Source organism: Laetiporus sulphureus, assembly GCF_001632365.1.
Source record: "Laetiporus sulphureus 93-53 unplaced genomic scaffold LAESUscaffold_1, whole genome shotgun sequence".
Lineage (NCBI taxonomy): Eukaryota > Fungi > Basidiomycota > Agaricomycetes > Polyporales > Laetiporaceae > Laetiporus > Laetiporus sulphureus.
This window is the reverse complement of record NW_024468510.1, coordinates 1,713,704-1,731,455: the sequence shown is the minus strand read 5'-3', so window position 1 is coordinate 1,731,455 and position 17,752 is coordinate 1,713,704. Positions and strand designations below refer to the sequence as shown.

Genomic DNA, 17,752 nt, shown 5'->3' with positions numbered 1-17,752 from the left:
TTCTGCCATTTTTGAACGCTATTTTATTACCTTGTTAGCTTCGAATCTGTAATCATCTTTGGCTGTCTTTTCTGGTAGGACGCTCTTAGCCATGCATATTCCATACCTAACGTAGATTGTTGTAGTTGTGTGTTTTGTAGCAATGTGAATCAGGTCCGGTCCGTGTACTGTATCGCGCTAGCCGAGCCGTCATACTTACCCACGAGCGCTAGTCATGCCTTCTCATAATCCCATAGTACCGTATACTCACCGCTGCCTCGTTGCGACCCCTCTTCCGCTCAACCTCCGCCCAGCAGCATGTTCTAACACGCTGCACACCCATCTGGAGTTCTGAATGATACTTATACCTTCGTGAAATCAGTTGACTCCTCGTTTGGAAGAAATGCCTCAAGAAGCTACCACCGCCTCGGCTGCGCTCGAGGCAATGTTGCAAGGTACTCTTGATATCAAGGACACGTTTGTCAGGGACAAGCGACAAGACGCCGACAAACCTTCTCCCGTGTCACCGGGATCGCCGGACGAACAGTCTCTGGAATGGCACGAGGTCATCGAACTCCAGGCATTCAGTCAACGTAAAGAATGGATAGAAGAAAAGATACAGGTAGAGCACTGTGCCGTAATACGGTGATGTGGCGACTCATGATCACACAAGTTCTTAGAGAATATGCCGGCTGTGGAGGTTTTCGGCCCTTTGGATACTCTGCCGTCTCGTGCGGAACTGGAGGAGTGGTTTGCGGAGCACGATAGGATAGAAAAGGATATCAGGATTTTCGATGACGGTGAGCTCAGAAAGTTGAAGAAGTTCACGAAAGGCGAGTTCATTCCTGCAAACCAGTAGCATCTCCTAGGACCTAAGCTCTCTCTTCATTCGTAGCTGCCGCCCAGCGCAACCTATCTCCTGCAGATACCGACCTCATTGAGCTAACCCTTACTACTATCTATCGGTTGGACCGGCTCCTCCATTTACTTACAGACCGAGCTGCCAACCTGCAGATGCTGGACATCCGGCTAACGTGGGAAGATAGGCGTGCTGCAGCGTGGACGGAGTACCACAATCTCCTTGCCGACATCAGACAATTCTTGGCCACACGAGCTCGCTGGTCCAGTGCGGCATCCGAACATGCGGCCTCCATAACGGAAACCCTAACGGAAACTGTTAGCGAACCGGTGCCTAGCAGGCGCAGCTCCATAGTATCCATGACCTCGATGGCCTCTGACTCGTCTTACCTATCTTTATCCGGGGCTTCTCGGAGTTCGAGATACAAGTACACTGAACAGCTTTCACGCGAGGCCGCACAGCTGACGAGCCGGCTGTCTTCATTGAGACTCAGCAAGATTCCTGTCACGGCGAAGACTCTGGATAAGTGGATTGCGCGGAGCAGAAGGAGCCAAAGGACAATTCCGGACGAATTTCTTGACGAGCAGGACAGGCTCGAGAACGAGGTTGGCAGTGCCACGGACGATGTTGGGAGATTCGTCATGAGCGTAGTAACGCAATGGACAAGGTATACCCACACTTTCCACCGTTACCATCAGGTTCTGACAGAGTGTTAGGGCCGATGATATCTATGCTGAAACGTCGAAGGACAAGGCTGCGGTGGAGACGTTGCTGGAAGAATTGGACGCCGCCCTACAAGCCCATCCGAATCCACGTCTTGACGCTGCATTCAGTTCACGCATCAGCTCGCTCGTGAAGCGAATATCGTCAAGAAACAATCCGGCCTCTCCTTCGAGCATGTTTCCCCGACCGGTTCACCCGCTGTTCCCTGAACAAGCGGAAGCTAACGAGACCATTGTGCGCTTACTTTCTCAAGAGCTGACATCCGCTTTGGAGCAAGCAAGAAGGGTTGAGCGCCAGGTCAACGAGTATCACTCGTCAGTCGAGGCAGTCAAACATGCAGAAGCAACATGCAAGACTGCAAGAGACATATCTGCGCGGTTTGATTCTCTGACTGAGCGTTTGACCGAGGGGCTCAGCAGCGACAATGGCGATGGGACACCTCCAGACTTGTCTACCGAGGCGTGTCTGGAAGGGACTCGCCATTCATTCTTCGTCGGGATGCTACCTTCTATGATGCAGGAGATAGACGCGGCAAACTCGGAGGTTGCGAACGCATCTCGCGCTGCGCGAGCGGCATTATTGCATCTCGACCGTCCTGGGATAGACCCGCAATTCAAGGCTGACTGTGTAGGCACAGTTGAGCAATTGTTCGCCTCTCACCAACAGACTGCGAAAGCACGAGAAGAGATTATGGGTCGCGCTACCGCGCTCACGGCAGTGAGGCGTATTTGGACTGTGATGGGACACGTTTTCGAGGATATATATCGTCTCCGAGAGCAAGTAGCTGCTGCGATGGTAGGCTCGGTGTGGCAGCAAGAGACTGATGTACATGATGCACCACCAACCCCTGAAAGCCCTAATGCACCATCCCCTCCCGTCGCAATATGCCATGATACAGCTGCTGCGAGGTTGGACCAAATCGAGGCGGATCTTCGTGATCAGGTCACCGTTCCACTAGCGACCCTATCACCTGCGTTAGGCCCGCCGCTGCTAGGGTATCTAACGCGGTGTTTCACTGGATTGTCGACGTTCTTGGAGAGCGTGCGGAACACTGCTGAAGTCTGGGATTCCATCAAGATGCAGACGGCCATCATGGAGCATGTCCGCGATCGCTTCCGCGAATTGCAAGGGGAGATTGGAGATCTAAACGGTCGATTTGACCAATGGATACCAGAGGTCTTGGATGGGGGTCTGTCTGGTGAAGAGCTACTCCTCGTTGAAGGCGCTTTGACTAGTGATCTCAAGCGTTGTCAAGAATCGGTCCGCGCGTACATTGATGATCTACCCCGTCGTGTGCCATTTATTAGCCAGCAAACATCTTCGTCATCTTCGATCAGTGATACTTCGGACACATGGCGGCCCTCATCGATTCCGGCATGCACGCTTGATGCTGTGCAGCAGGCATGTTCGCTTGGCTCGCCGATCGATCCTACTTTAGCGGATCACGCGGTGCGCGCCGATTCTAACGCTTATACGTTGACTCTGTCTGGGTCAGTCAAAGGAATTGAACGGAAGGCTAATCATTTCCAGTTGGCCAAGATCGCGCAAGCCGTGGACGAGGCGATTGTCGCTGTGCAAGACAGTATTCGCGCCGTTACAGAAACTGTTTCATCTATCCACAACTCATTCGCTGACCATGCCACGCCGTTGGGCTTGGAGGATCTGAAACACCTCTCTAGCGATTTGGAGCAGCTATTGCAAACAGAAGGGCCAGAAATTGCTCGGTCATTCTCTCCTCTACACGGATTACTCTACCGTCTCCGCTCTCAGTCGCATGATGATAGGCCTGGGGCGTCGAGTGACATCCTCACTTCTCGGCAGAGGGATGTGGACGATGCTGAGGGCCAGTTCGCATCGTGGAAAGAAAGCACATCGCTGTTACAGCAGCGCGTTTCCCATGCGATACATGCAGAGCAAGCTAGACTAACGGAGCAAGCTTTCATCGACAAGGAAGAGCATCTGAAAGCTAAAGATGTTGAGGATGTTGCGGTGCAGACCACAACTGTGGAGGTTCACAAACCAGACGAGGAGTTGGAGGTAAGGTACATCCAAACTCTCGATAGAAGAGGAGCTGACTGTATGCGTCGTGTGCGAACAGAGGCAGGATACTCCCGAGTTGACGATCGCTAGCGTCGGTACGGGAGGGGTTGAGGAGGAGACGGACACCAACATCACTTTAGTCCCGGAGGTACTTGAACCAGTCGAAGAGTGGGAAGGTGACAAGACTATAGTTCTAGACAGGTTAGATGCAAACGATGGCGATAGTGAGTCATTCTTTCCCTTACGTCTCAATCAGAGGTGCCAACTATGTGCAGACATCTTCGGCCTGCGAGGACTACCCCTATCGCCAGAGCCAACAGTCAGCGCTCAGGCCAAGGCATTGCTGGACAAGATTTCCGGATTACGCAGAAAACTGCATTCCATCCATGAGAATGAGATTGCACATCCTAGCTCGCAGTCGCACGACTCACTCCCGAGCCATGATCAATGCAGACGTATGGATCACCAGCTCACGTTAATCAACTCTATAACGTATGATTTGCCTTCGACAGCTCAGGAACCGTTGGTGGAGGCGGAACTGCAGTCCCTGCGCGTCGAAATTGAATCGTCACAGGAACTGATGCAAAAGCTGCATAGCCTGGCGCACTTATCGGATGCCCTTGTCAACTGCGATAACGTGCTCAGTGATCTCTTGACGCATATCGACAGCTATCCATCTCCTCCTGAAATGCTCTTGACGTCGTACACGCCGGACATTGCCCTGCCTCCCGAAGGACAACTTTCTGCTCGGCTGGAGTTTACCAGAGGAATCATTGCCGACTTGACGTCGCAATACTCTGATGTGGCAGATGATCCTCGTGCTACGGCTGAACATGACCGCGTGATGCAAACATGGGATGAGCTGGAGGCTATGGCGGCAGATCGCATGGATGGAACCGAGTCGAGGCCCATCAGCGTCATGAGCTCTGGTCGGAGCAGTCGCGCTTCTGTCTCGAGTTCACGGTCCACGCTCTCGGTCAAGAGGAGTTCCAGTAATGTCAACCTCTCTGCAGAAGCAACTCACAGTCAATACCTTGCCCCTCCACGGAATGCACGGTCAACAAATGGCAGCTCCTCGGCCTCGCGAAATCCACGCTCGGTCAGCACTGCGCGATCAGCTCGATCTCCCAGCACTGCTCGTTCCATCAGCAGGGCATCCGTCACATCTGCAAGTCGCTCTGTCTCTCGCCCACCCTCATCCGCGTTATTTGGCTCTACATTCTCCTCCCGTCAAAGGAAAACTAGTGTCTCTTCAGAGGCTCCTGTACCAGTCGCTGTCAAACAGGCATCTAGTGCGGTGATCACGCGGCCTAGGGCTCATACTGGCCAATCCTCCCGCCCAAAGCGTGTCACCTCGCCTGCAAGGTCCGAGGTCCCATTGCTGTCTCATTCTCGCTCAGTCTCTCGCCTCTCGCAGTCGGCACAGCCATCGACCTCCCAACGCGCTTCCTGGGCTCGAGCCCCGAGACGTTCGTTCCCGAATAATTATACATCTTCTCCGCTATCGAAGGCAAAGTCGACCGTCAAGAAACCGTACGTTCCGGATCCAAAGAACAAACTAGATGTCGCAGTTGGCGATGTTGTCAACAAGCTTCCTGTAAATATCAATGTGGAACACGCTGCAAACACATGGAAGGATCGGAGTGGGAAGTATTGGATAGGAGACGAGGACCCTAAACTATGTTTCTGCCGCATTCTGCGTTCTCAAACGGTTATGGTACGAGTTGGTGGCGGATGGACGGAGCTTTCAAAGTGAGACATCGCTATGTTTATGCGCCTCAGTGCTCATTGAACGAATGCCTGCAGGTTCATCAAGGAGCATTTCGCTGATGCGTTCCGGATACTTCCAGACTCTCCAAATCTTGGTTCGCGAGATGAGAAGTGGATTAGTTCTTCGTCACTCTCGCAAGCAGCCGAACGATTTTCTCCACCGAATCTGCCTGTGACACCCGAACCGAGGAGCCCGTTCGTGCCATCGTTCTCTTTGTCCCCGCCGAATGGAACAAGCCCTCAGTCTATCAAGTCTTCCTCGCCGGGGTCGCCTCTTAACCCTCTGCAGTACCTCAGGCGTCCAGATACCCCTTCTAAGGCGCCGCGGTCTGGAAGGACTTCTGCGCTCAGCGCACATGGGCGTCAGCCTGTCTGGAGACCCTAGTGGGCTTTTTTTGTTTGTTTCGTGTTGTCGTTCACAATGCTTTCTAGTTCTTGTTTGCGTCGATTGAATTGAGAAGAGATATAATATTAAAGCTTTCGTAGTATTTATTTCCACCTCATGAGGAACAATGTACATACACGCTTTGTCTGCTATCGTATGCTACCTGTGTCGATAGGTTCGATTTGCGAAGTGCAGCGTCAGGTCTTTGGGCATCAGCTCGTCAATCCCTACCTTGGGAAAGGGCGGCTCCGTGAAGTGACAATTCTCTGGGCTGAGTGTGCCGTGCGGGAGCTGAATTGAATTACCGAATCTGGTAGGCTTTCCGGTGTGGCTGCTGTGGCTGCTGTCGTGCGGGTGACTCATCGATGTGAGTGTATTGATTGTGTCTGCAATGGCACAGTTCAATCACAACCCTACGGGAAAGAATCAACATGGAGAGAAACGTGAGATCTTATTCATATGCAATGGTGATTGCGTCTGAAAGGAAAATCAGTCAAAGCGGATGACCCGGTTCTCAAAGAGGCACTTGAAAAGTACCATCACGAGAGGCTCACCGATAGCAAGAAGATCGCGAAGCGTCTGGCTGCTGAGTATCAAATACACATGAGGTACGTATCAAAGAGTATCATAGTTTAGTGACTGATCTGTGGATACGTCAATAGTTGGTATACGGTACGGCGGAGACGGAAGGAACTAGGTCTTATGGGCAGCGGCGTGACAACCAAGGCTTTGCCGCTGCATGAGCGTACGCAGTTGGTTGTATCCCAAATGGACAAGGATCCCGCTCGTCACCAAGGCAAAGACACCATCATGAGGAAGATCGCGTTCGAGCATGGTGTACACTTGACCCGGTACGTGATTGGTTTTTACAACGAGCAAATAGCTTGCCTAAATCTCTGGACTCATTGCAGTGACTTCGTCTCTGAGATCATGCATCAACATGATGCAGAGGGCTTCGAGATGCGGAACCCTACTGCTAAGAAGATTCATAGCTCCCCAAAACGTCCGATTGGTATCCATGAGAGGTGGGCTGGAGATGGTCATGACAAGCTGTACAAGATCGGCTTCCCCATATGGGCAGTTCTTGATGGTGCAACCGGAAAGTGGCTCGGAGCTTGGATAGTTCCTAGCAATCATATGGGGAACATCATTGCCTATCTGTTTCTTTGCTTGGTGGAAAAGTACGGCGGTAAGTCAGTCATCGCGTGAATGGATGTTTCCGTAGCGCAAGTTGGACAAATACTGATACACAAATACATAGGCATACCGCTGCAATTCACAACTGTTTGTGGCTCAGAAACAACTGCTCTGCATGGATTGGTCGATGCTTTGCGGTGAGCTGGACTCGTGACTTTCTGATGATCTAGCTTGAGCTCTTGACTGCGACTCATGTCAGGTCAATCTCTCATGAGGAACTCGACAATCAGCAACTTCCTGCAGATGTTTACCTTCGCAGTGTGCACAACATCACCATAGAACACTCGTGGCTTCGACTTCGACTTGACTTTGGCGATAACGCTGTGACCCACTTCAACAGAGGCCTGCAGGATGGCATATATAATGCAGAGGATCCTGAGCAATTGTGAGTACACTGTCCCCAGATGCATACAGAATTATCAAGAACTCTCTCGTCCACAGCCAATTGTGTCAGTGGCTGTGGTCACGCCTTCTCCGGCAGGAACTGCAAAACTTCAAAGATTTTCACAATGCTGCACGGATGCGGAAAGACAAGAAGAAGCCCGGCCCATCTGGAATGTCCCGCAATGAGGCATTCTCACTGCACGAGGAGTGGGGGGGTAAGAACTGTCTCGTCAAAGTCGATGTGGCCGTTGTTGCTGAGATCAAGGCCACCATGGGTGGTGATCAGATCCTTGATTTTGTTTCCGCAGAGTATGCGCACATAGCACAGGTCGCATATGATACATTAGGGATAGTTGAGTTGACTTTCGAGAATGTCTGGGATACCTTCTCGGCCCTTCTGCCTCTTGTTCACATGGATTTCCATTCTGTATGAGTCTCGGTGATGTGCCGGACAAGCATGTAGAAGAATATTATACAATTCATTGCTCGTATTCGGTCAAACAGTGCAAATTGCGCTGGACGCTTGCCTAACGCTGGCAACGGTATAAATCACATCAGCCACAGTGGACTTTAAAAAGGATGCCCAAAGGTTAATCTCTGTGACTTTCTGCTCTCCCTTCCTCGGACCCGTTAATACGCGCCCGCTGAGGCCCGCTGCCACCGTCAGTGCGACAGCGATCAGAGGAAAATGATCTGATCGTGCCGACAATCGGCCGATAGCCAATGCGTGCAGGATTATTTGTCCGTCCATGCGGGGGTGGCGAGCTGCTTTTTAGCTCGAGTCATCTCGTCTGCTGACTCATTTGCAAGTAAACCGAAGTCTTGTTGTCTGGGCCTCCTGAAAGCTGCTGTATACCACCATGCCCGCACCCGTCCAGCAACCTCGCACTCTCTACGACAAAATCTGGGATGACCATGTCATGTAAGTCCTGACTACGTTGGGGGGACTCTTGCTGATTTTGCGAGATCCCAGTGACGTTCAGGAGGATGGTCTGGCTCTCATATACATCGACAGGTGCGTGATTCAGTTGTCCGTTGTGAGCGGGTTGCTGATTTGACTCTCAAGGCATCTCGTTCACGAGGTGACTAGTCCGCAAGCTTTCGAAGGACTGTAGGTGGTCATTCGCCTCCGTCCGAGTATGATCTCATTATAGTTCAGGCGAACTGCAGGGCGACGTGTCCGCAGACCTGACTGCACGCTGGTCACCGTCGATCACAACGTTCCGTGAGTAAATGCGCGCTGTTGCATCCGTCCTGTCACTTACAGAAGAGCAGCACGACATCGCGCAAGAACTTCACTTCTGTAGAGTCGTTTATCGAGCAGCCTGACTCGAGGGCACAATGCCAGGCTCTGGAGGAGAACGTGAAGGAGTTTGGGTTGACTTACTTTGGGATGACGGACAGGCGGCAGGGTACGTATCAACTACATGCTGCATAGTTCGCCACCTGATGAAATTTGCGCAGGAATCGTGCATATCATTGGCCCTGAGCAGGGCTTCACTGTACGTGCGGTCTATTTACAATCTCTATTCAGCTTTAACCCTTCTGCAGCTCCCGGGTATAACCTGTGTTTGTGGAGATTCACACACGTCAAGTACGTTAAACTAGGTTGCTGCACTGTCGCACTGCTAATCAATGGCGCTCTATAGCACACGGTGCATTCGGTTCCCTGGCTTTCGGTATCGGCACGTCGGAGGTCGAGCATGTGCTCGCAACCCAAACTCTGCTCCAAAAGAAGAGCAAGAACATGCGCATCACCGTCGAGGGCAATCTGCACGAAGGTGTCACCTCCAAGGACGTCATCCTGCACATCATCGGTGTGATAGGGACTGCAGGCGGCACAGGCTGCGTCGTCGAGTATGCTGGTAATGTCATCCGCGGGTTCAGTATGGAGGCGCGCATGAGCATTTGCAACATGAGCATCGAGGGTGGTGCTCGCGCTGGTCTCATTGCGCCTGACGAGACGACCTTTGCGTATCTCCGCAACCGGCCGCTTGCACCGAAGGGTGAAGTCTGGGATCGCGCCGAGGCATACTGGCGCACGCTGAACTCGGACGAGGGTGCCAAGTTCGACATCGAAGTGCCCATCCGCGCGGAGGACATCCTGCCCACCGTCACCTGGGGCACATCGCCACAGGATGTCGTGCCGATCACGGGGAAAGTGCCGGACCCCTCGAAGATCGAGGACCCGAAGCGGCGCGAGACCGTGCAGCGTGCGCTGACGTACATGGGACTCACGCCGAACACGCCCATGGAGGAGATCAAGATCGATAAGGTGTTCATTGGCTCGTGCACGAACGCGCGCATCGAGGACCTTCGCTCAGCCGCGAGAATCGTGCTCGCCGCGGGCCCGGATGCGAAGGTTGCGCCAAACGTGTCTGCGATGGTCGTGCCCGGCTCTGGGCTGGTGAAGCAGCACGCGGAGGCGGAGGGGCTCGATGTCATCTTCAAGCGTGCGGGTTTCGACTGGCGCGAGGCGGGTTGTTCGATGTGTCTCGGGATGAACCCGGACAAGCTCGAGCCGGAGGAGCGCTGCGCGAGCACCAGCAATCGCAACTTTGAGGGCCGTCAGGGCCCGCGTGGCCGGACGCACCTCGTGAGCCCAGCAATGGCGGCGGCGGCGGCGATGACGGGTCACCTGACGGACGTGCGCAGGTTTCTCGGTGCGGACAAGTCGGCGGCCCCGAAAATGAAGGTCGTGAACGAGCTGCAGTTCTTGACGGACGAGGTGCAGCCTGCGCCTGCGCCAGAGCCGGTGAAGGAGGTGTCGGGCCAGCCGCTGCCCGCTGCGGAGGCACCGACCACCGTCGCGCCTTTTAGAGTGCTGAAGGGCATTGCGGTGCCGCTGCACATTGAGAACGTCGACACAGACATGATCATTCCTGCGCGGTTCTTGAAGACGCTGAAACGCACCGGTCTCGCGGATGCGCTGTTCTACGCCCTCCGTAGGACTCCGTCTGGCGAGAAGTCGGACTTTATCATCAACCGCGAGCCATATACTCACTCCAAGATTCTCGTGTGCGACGGGCCTAATTTTGGCTGCGGTAGCTCTCGCGAGCACGCTCCCTGGGCTTTGTAAGTGGATTCCTCATTGCCGTCGAGATTGCTACCTCACAACTGTTGCCACCGCCACAGGCGCGACTTCGGCATCCTCTGTGTGATCGCTCCGAGTTTCGGTGACATCTTCCGAAACAACTGCATGCAGAACGGCATGCTACCGATCGCGTTGCCCGAGCAGGACTGCCGTGCGCTCGCACAGGATGCAGAGGCGGGATTGGAGCTGGAGGTGGATCTCGAGAAGCAGGAGATCCGTCGCCCGAACGGGAAGCCCGCGATCCCGTTCAGCGTTGATCCGTTCCGCAGACACTGCCTGCTGAATGGGCTGGACGACATTGCGTTGACGCTGCAGAAGGTGGACAAGATTGAGGAGTTTGAGAGGCATCGGAGTGAGCGATGGCCGTGGCTAGACGGGTTTGGATACAAGGGCAAGATTCCCATTGTGCCTCAGACGAAGAAGAAAATGGATTGGTGAATGGTCCCTGATGTATTTTACGTATCTTGCCTATATCCCCGTTGTACAGGATCCTTGGTGACCATCACTGCCATCGAATTAAATTAAAAGGAAGGCACACGTTGTCTTTCATTCGGGAGGACACGTGTGGCTGCCGCGGAAGTGGCTTGGAAATCGTGAGCCGGTGCAAAGGAAGGAGCGGAGCGCGCCCAGCGGTGTCACTGCCGCTGCTGGCGACGCAGGTTCCCACTGCTCACCGCCCCCGACAGAGCCCAATATTCATGTTCCTTTCCCTCACCCATTCACACCGCGCGCGATGACTGCAGTCAGTGTCCAACAACAATCGGCCAGCAGTTATCTGCTGCCGCTATCGTCCGACGACAGCGATTATAACAGCGAGCAAGGCGAGCACGCTTCTCTTTCATTCCCTCGCTGCGTATTCTGACTCAAGTTCATGATGTTCCAGCAGCGGCCCATCTGCGGCCAAAGGTCATTCGCCGCGACACTGACAACATTCTCTCCTATTACCAGTCTGAGCATGCTGGGCGGGCCTACACCGCCGCTGATTCTGATTCTGCCCCGGCGCCACCAATCATGAGGAAAGCGTCCACCGACTCTGGCTCAGATTCGGAGTACTCGTCTGAGTCGCCAGACGACCATTTCGATGCACGGCCCTCTCGTAGCACACAACATTACTTGGCGGCAGACTCAGAGCGGACGAGACGAGAGAGCGTGCCCTCGGAGGGCGGTGCGGACAGACGACGGCTGGCCATCGTCGAGCTGGACTCAACGCTTCCCCTGTCGCTCTCGCGCAAGCGAAGCCAGGGCATGAGGCAGCCTGGTTCTGAAGGTGGAGGTGCGCCTATGACGTCCTCCATTATGTCGCGAAGGGGTGTCCACGTCGATGGACTCGCACTCGTCGCTCCCCCCGACGCCTCCCCGAAGACCTACACTGATCTCACGCCGCCATCGACTGCTCCCCTCTTCGCGGACCGGATCCCGTCCGCGTCGCACGGTGCTATGCACAATCGGTCGATGTCTGAGGCGGATGGCGCGGGTGTGCCCGGCAAGCTGCGACATCAGCACAAGCGATCGAGGGACGTAGGTATTGTTGGGATGTTGACGTCGGTTTCTGAGCCTCCAGGCCACGTCGGGACGGGAGGGCGCAGCGAGTTTCAGGTGCTAGTGCGGGACGAGGGTATGATGACTCCCATCTTTCAGACTCCAACAGACTCGCGCACGCCGTCTCCAGGCAGGACGACTGATACTTCGGAGCCAACCACCTCGAGTGCCGTGGACACGCCCATTTCCGAACAGGGAGAGCATGAGATCGTGACTCCTGCGATTGGTGAGGGAAAGGATATATCGCAGCCCGTAGTCGGCCCCGTGATCGTCGATACCTCAGACGCTATTCGACGAGGGCCGACGCGCACAACCACGTCGAGCATGTCCTCTCCTGACGAGGCCTATCCTATGCAGTCGACGCAGTTCTACCAGCAACATGCCCGTGGGTCATCGCGATACGTGCGCTACCAGCCTGTCGACGTGCATCTCACTGCTGGGCCACTGCCACCGCCACCAAAGCCTTTGTTTCATGCAGAATCAACTGATGGACTGCCTGCGGGTAGCTCTACCTGGTCGGCGCGGTCGCTTGCTGTATCCCGGCCGAACACAGAACACGATATCCGCGCCCTTCGAGAGGCTCTGCAGCTGCCCAAATCAGTGTCTGCTGCGCTGGCATCTATACCAACTCCACTTTCGCCGCAGCGCACCGCCACTACATTGCCTGCAACGTCGGGGAGGGTGAGACAGGAGGCTGTGGAGGAAACTGGGTATGTATATACGCATATATGGACGCCTTGTTTCCGTCACTTATGGGGCTCCCTCGCAGACTGTCAAGAGCGCTTTCGAAAGCGAAGTCATTACACCGAAGAGAAGGCGCACACCCACCATCTTCAGCGACGGACTCACCTGTCGTTCCTTCAGATGAACCCGTCGAGCTTACCAAGAGCGGAACGGAACCTGCCACAGAGGCACAGACGAGTCCTACATCCATCGTTTCGTCAGTATCCAGGGCTAGCAGCCGCAAGAGCATCGACGTCGTGCCTCCTGCACCGCCCAAGGACAGGCCTCTCAAAATCAGCAGGTCCGATCTTGAGCTTCGTCGAGAAAGCAGTTGGTTGAGCCTCCGGAAGAAAATCCGAGGTGGCTCGCCCAATGGCAAGGCGGTGTATAATCCAAGCCCAATCTCGCATTCCTCATCCTCATCGTTGTCCGCACACTCACCCACTCCACCACCCAAGAGCGGCAGATGCTCTCCGATTGATGAGCGACCAGCAGCTTCTTCGGGGACGGGATCGAGCAGCAACCCGCTCAAGGGGGCGCTTTCGAACCTAAAGCGTTTCTCAGCGCTACCGCGCACGCCGTCAGCCACGTCGTCGGTGGCGAAGACGCCGAGCCCGCCGAGTCCTCCGCCGCAGCGGCTGAGGACGCCGTCGCCACCGCCTATGTTGCTCCCGAAACCAAGGCCAAAACCCCGGTTCAAGTCACCGTGGCCAGATGCAATGCACTGCAGGGATGTGACGTCACGAAAATCCGCACTGGAGCGCTCAGTTGGATATGCTGAGAAGATAAACGAACTCGCATTGTATGATTGTGGCCTGGCGGAGTGGCTAGATATGCGTAGAGGCTTAGGTGAGTGGTGAAGGCAAAACTGCAGATCAGATATTGACGATGCGTGACCTGCAGGACCTGCATCTCGGGCATCTCAGTCTAGATTGAATCTGGCGTCGGCACCCGCAACTCCTGCAAGCCGTTTTCTCGTGATGCAGACACGACACTTCACCGGTGCATCCGAGGCCTCTGAAGCCACCTTCCCGATCCGCTCGGACGCATATACCGCTACAGATCTAACGACCAGACCAATTGATGTCGTACCGACCAACACTCCCCCAGCCGCTCTCCCGTACCCGTCTTTAGCCAGTGTACAGCCTACACGGGCACCAGCTCGCTCGTCATCCATAATAAATCCTTCTCGTACAATACTTCCGCTCGCCGGAGGCGGCTTTTTCTCGTCCATCGGCAGGATGAAGAGCGTCAAAAAGGAAAGGCCTTCGCTGCCGATGTCGTCCCGGGCGCCCGCGAAACGTGGAGCGAATGTGGACATGGCAAGCAGGCCCGTGCCAGTAGCGGTCATGACCATGCCGACGGTTCCAGGAGGACCGCGCGCCGCACCAGGCCGGATACAGCGCTCGCAGACCTTCTCCGCCATGGGCCGTTCTCCTCCGAATGAGTCTACCCCGCCTCCTAGTAACAATAACCGTCGTTTGAGCGGCACGAGTCGTCGATCGTCGATTTTTTCTCGGCGGGGAGCGCAGACCCAAACACCCGTACAGACTCCTGCAACAGTGCATCGGAGCCTCCCTCCTTTCAACCCGGAATTTGAACGGCAGGTTGACCGCCTGGCGGACATACTGCCGACCGCGGACAGGGACATCCTAGCCGGCTATTTGCGTAGAGCTGGGCAGGACATGCTTGCTATCGGACAGTACCTAGAGGATGAGCGGAGTGGTAACCTTCGGCGCGATTAGCATGCTTGCTCTACTTGACCGTTCCTTCAGTCCCGTTTTCTTGACTTATGCTTTTCCTCGCCCGTAGAGGGTCATGTAACGAACTTGGACGCTGGAATAATGGACAATGCTCCGAGCTCTGCGGCTACAATATGGTACTGTATCTATACCCTTCAGACATCCTGTACTACTACACTCCAGACTCATCCTACAGAACATGGATGCACATATTCATTCTTGCCTGGAAATAAAGAAGAATAGCTTAACCTGAGACTGGAGCTGGCCTGAATCCGCCGCTTGAGCGCCTGGGCGTGGGCTGCGCAAAGACTGCGGTGCGTTATGGTCATGTCTGTCGGTACGCGACGACGTTGTGGATCTCACCTCGCTGAGGTGCTCGCCCGCTTTGACCCTGGCCGGCAGCCCAATTTGCAGTTGCATTGCGAGCAGAATGACGATTCGAACTGCCTATTAGACGTTCTACTTCTGCTGCACTGTCGGATTGGTCTGATCTTGTCGTGGCACTCCTGAATGAACCTTGGCGGCCAGCGACTGGGGCATTAAATGGCTGCCGCTGAGGATTAGGGCGTGATTGTCCTGGAATGGTCTGTCGCCAAACAGAGCCTTGCTGTAGGCCGGCGGGAGGCATGCCCATGGTGCGATTTACGATTGGCGTCCGCTGGATCTGCAGAGTACGCTAGCGGCTGAGTAACATTCTGAATGGAAATGAAGGCACAAACACCGTTGGCATCCATGTCGCCAACAACTGCTCCCATGTCTACTGCTCCGCCGCCCCCGGCGGCTGCGCCCCCGAAATTCGTCCCGAACACTGCTCCTGATCTCAGTCTGTTCGGCTGATCACCCATCATTGTCCTGTCCGCTGCCTGGCCCTCGGCTCCTGCCAAGGCAGCGCCGGCTTCGCCTCCGAGCACGTTGGGCCCGAGGAGGGCTTTTCGCTTGATCTTGTCGTATTGAGTCTATGATTTTTGATCGGTGAACAACAAACTGTTAGGGGGGTGAGATATGCCAACCTTGAGCTTTTGGTATTCCTTGTCTCGTTCTTTGAGAGAATCCTGCAGACCTGCGTGCTTGCGCCGCTCTAGCTCCAAGTCTCGTTGGAGCTCTGTTAGGACGATAATGGCGGTAAGTCAACAGCAGGCAATGCAAACGGGCCTGACCAGATAGCTTGTTGTTTAGCAGATTGATTTCTCCGTTCGCTGATGAATCTGATTAGTTCTGATAAGCTCAAGACTGAAGCTTCGGATAGACCTTCTCTGATGACGTTATCAAGTTGTTTCTGCAGTTGCGCATTCTTCTCATTCACGTTGCGATATACGGCTTGTTGAAAGGAACTGCGGCGCAATTGTGTTAATGCATGTGGTTGTCGGTTTTGCACTACGATCATCGCTCAACTGCTCTTGGTGAATCTGGTATTGCCAGAAAGACATTGCTCTGAAGGTCGTGAATGAGCGGCTATCTTCCAAAAGAATATCCCAGTGAGTGACATGCCTGCTGCAGATTTCTAAAATGATTGTCGGGCTGAGTCCCGACAAGACAGACTTTGCAACATCTCAGCCAGATTTAATGCATATATGCGCATCAACTCACCGTTTTGTAGTCGTTTGATGGGTGTAGAGAGCAAACCTATCCTAGATCGTTGCGAGAAAGTACGTGAATCAAGCGTAGCAGGCATTACGTACGACAACGTCGTCACTGTTAACTGTTCAAGGCACGCTAATATAGGTTTGTACCAGTCATTCTTTACTTACGGTTCGGTAAGAGATGTCTCGCAGGCTGTGCTCAACGACATAAGCATCGGCCATTCATGGGGTATGAGACAGAAGAAACGCACCCGGGCATAGGCGCGACGCATTGAATAGTTCATTCGCACAATCGACTGTCAGTGGATGTAGCTTGTGTTAACTTTCCGATGTATGTAGAGTAAAGTTCTGATGTGACGTACCGCAGAAGATGTGGGAACCTACGAAGGCGGACGTTAATAACGATCACAGCCACTAGCCTTCTGCGACGCAAAGACTTAACTTACAGGTTGTCTATGAAGCATAGCGCAACCCCATCACGTAATCATACGCATGTATTATGCTAGGTACTCACAACCACCGCCTTCTCTGACAAAGCCCTCCTACATGTCAATCTGTTGCATTTGAGGTTGTCCATCGGTACGCGGCAAGCGCACTACGATGTATTCCGTGAGATGAGGTGTGGAGCAGAAGAATTACGCGAGCTGCTGGTCGCGATATTGGCGGTTGGTAAAGCCTATGTTGGTGGTCGCCCTCAGATGAGCGTGCTCGCCGGGCGACTACCTCGAAAGACGCGACGCGACGATGAAACACGTGATCGCGTTCAATGTGGCACTCACCAAGTTCGACTGTGCACTGCAAGTGAGCGTATGCCCAACACTATGAGGACGACCATTAAATAGTCGGGCTCAAACAAATAACACAACCCTTAGGTAGCAACGTAAATGGAATATTTCTAGGAAATTTGTATAGCGGAGGCGGAAGGCACAGCTCGTCGAGCTTAGAAGCTCGGAACGTAGATACTTACCGTAATCGGACAGTCTCCATCTCCCCCGGTAGATGCCGGTAACTGCACAGTTTCTCAGCCACCGGCCGCTACATTTTCCCAGGCCGGTATAGTGCGTCGCCACAGCCGCGGTAACCAGCCCATCCTCAAGACTCGTCGACGCCATGGCCAAATCCAAGAAGTGTGTGCCCACATGGATGTTTCGAATGGTAACAACGAGTGCTGACGGTGCGGTATGCGACCTCTCTAGCCATACCAATCACAATCAAAACAAGAAGGCTCACCGCAATGGTATCAAGAAGCCTCAGAGCCACAGGACAAGGTCGATGAAGGGGGTACGTCTGATATTGCATGTGTCGAGCCTGAATTAGATATTGAGATTTCGACGATGCAGGTTGACCCCAAGGTACGCTGATTGACCGTGTCCGGTATCTCATATGAATTCCTTCCAACTCGCATAATCCAGTTCCGCCGCAATGCGAAGTATGCGCTCGTTGGCTCGGTATGTTGTTTATACAACTCGTCGTGAATCAAGCTCTCATAATCATGATTGACAGCGGAAGGCACGCAAGGAGGCCAAGGAATCGTCATGACGCGTTCGTCTGTAATACGCACATGTGCCCTCGAACATTGGAATTGACATCAAGGAGATGTCGGTGGGAATGGCCCCTTTCAGTCTTGGCGCGGCGAACTGCCTTTATGTATTCCACCATCAGCACCGCCGCCATGCGTATATGCTCTCCAGTATGCCTACATCATTCTTCGTTCAGGAATCGAAAAGCCCAAAAACA

At 54.0% G+C, this 17,752-nt stretch overlaps 7 protein-coding genes across 7 annotated transcripts; 5 read left to right on the top strand and 2 right to left on the bottom strand.

The window, feature by feature from the left end:
* Positions 1–172: 172 nt before the first annotated feature.
* Positions 173–6,091, top strand: LAESUDRAFT_30786 (uncharacterized protein). The gene is made up of 7 exons (XM_040901936.1): positions 173–601; positions 653–812; positions 875–1,505; positions 1,555–3,598; positions 3,660–3,825; positions 3,877–5,353; positions 5,408–6,091. Exons 1-7 carry the CDS (start codon positions 383–385, stop codon positions 5,754–5,756), a joined length of 5,046 nt encoding a protein of 1,681 aa, XP_040770652.1. The 5' UTR covers positions 173–382; the 3' UTR covers positions 5,757–6,091.
* A 15-nt stretch (positions 6,092–6,106) lies between these two features.
* LAESUDRAFT_690342 (uncharacterized protein) lies at positions 6,107–7,844 on the top strand. The gene is made up of 7 exons (XM_040906064.1): positions 6,107–6,199; positions 6,250–6,364; positions 6,419–6,607; positions 6,668–6,945; positions 7,018–7,090; positions 7,153–7,338; positions 7,395–7,844. Exons 1-7 carry the CDS (start codon positions 6,148–6,150, stop codon positions 7,768–7,770), a joined length of 1,269 nt encoding a protein of 422 aa, XP_040770651.1. The 5' UTR covers positions 6,107–6,147; the 3' UTR covers positions 7,771–7,844.
* A 279-nt stretch (positions 7,845–8,123) lies between these two features.
* On the top strand, positions 8,124–11,016 carry LAESUDRAFT_719459 (uncharacterized protein). The gene is made up of 9 exons (XM_040907632.1): positions 8,124–8,259; positions 8,311–8,352; positions 8,404–8,448; positions 8,497–8,562; positions 8,613–8,749; positions 8,802–8,839; positions 8,889–8,931; positions 8,987–10,412; positions 10,473–11,016. Exons 1-9 carry the CDS (start codon positions 8,198–8,200, stop codon positions 10,867–10,869), a joined length of 2,256 nt encoding a protein of 751 aa, XP_040770650.1. The 5' UTR covers positions 8,124–8,197; the 3' UTR covers positions 10,870–11,016.
* Positions 11,017–11,018: 2 nt separating this feature from the next.
* On the top strand, positions 11,019–14,690 carry LAESUDRAFT_719458 (uncharacterized protein). Its single transcript, XM_040907631.1, has 4 exons — positions 11,019–11,252; positions 11,315–12,680; positions 12,740–13,542; positions 13,597–14,690. Exons 1-4 carry the CDS (start codon positions 11,165–11,167, stop codon positions 14,436–14,438), a joined length of 3,099 nt encoding a protein of 1,032 aa, XP_040770649.1. The 5' UTR covers positions 11,019–11,164; the 3' UTR covers positions 14,439–14,690.
* On the bottom strand, positions 14,493–15,230 carry LAESUDRAFT_30674 (uncharacterized protein). Its single transcript, XM_040901926.1, has 3 exons — positions 14,799–15,230; positions 14,685–14,744; positions 14,493–14,625 (listed from the first exon to the last, which is right to left on the bottom strand). Exons 1-3 carry the CDS (start codon positions 15,067–15,069, stop codon positions 14,621–14,623), a joined length of 336 nt encoding a protein of 111 aa, XP_040770648.1. The 5' UTR covers positions 15,070–15,230; the 3' UTR covers positions 14,493–14,620.
* On the bottom strand, positions 15,231–16,702 carry LAESUDRAFT_30657 (uncharacterized protein). The gene is made up of 12 exons (XM_040901925.1): positions 16,530–16,702; positions 16,462–16,468; positions 16,378–16,395; positions 16,267–16,311; positions 16,184–16,208; positions 16,115–16,127; positions 16,023–16,058; positions 15,924–15,973; positions 15,828–15,866; positions 15,684–15,766; positions 15,593–15,631; positions 15,231–15,537 (listed from the first exon to the last, which is right to left on the bottom strand). The coding sequence occupies exons 1-12, from the start codon at positions 16,590–16,592 to the stop codon at positions 15,392–15,394; spliced, it is 564 nt and encodes a 187-aa protein (XP_040770647.1). The 5' UTR covers positions 16,593–16,702; the 3' UTR covers positions 15,231–15,391.
* A 423-nt stretch (positions 16,703–17,125) lies between these two features.
* On the top strand, positions 17,126–17,554 carry LAESUDRAFT_808598 (uncharacterized protein; the record flags this gene model as incomplete). The annotated part of the gene is made up of 5 exons (XM_040914079.1): positions 17,126–17,142; positions 17,212–17,296; positions 17,356–17,367; positions 17,428–17,463; positions 17,519–17,554. The coding sequence occupies 5 exons, from the start codon at positions 17,126–17,128 to the stop codon at positions 17,552–17,554; spliced, it is 186 nt and encodes a 61-aa protein (XP_040770646.1).
* Positions 17,555–17,752: the final 198 nt, after the last annotated feature.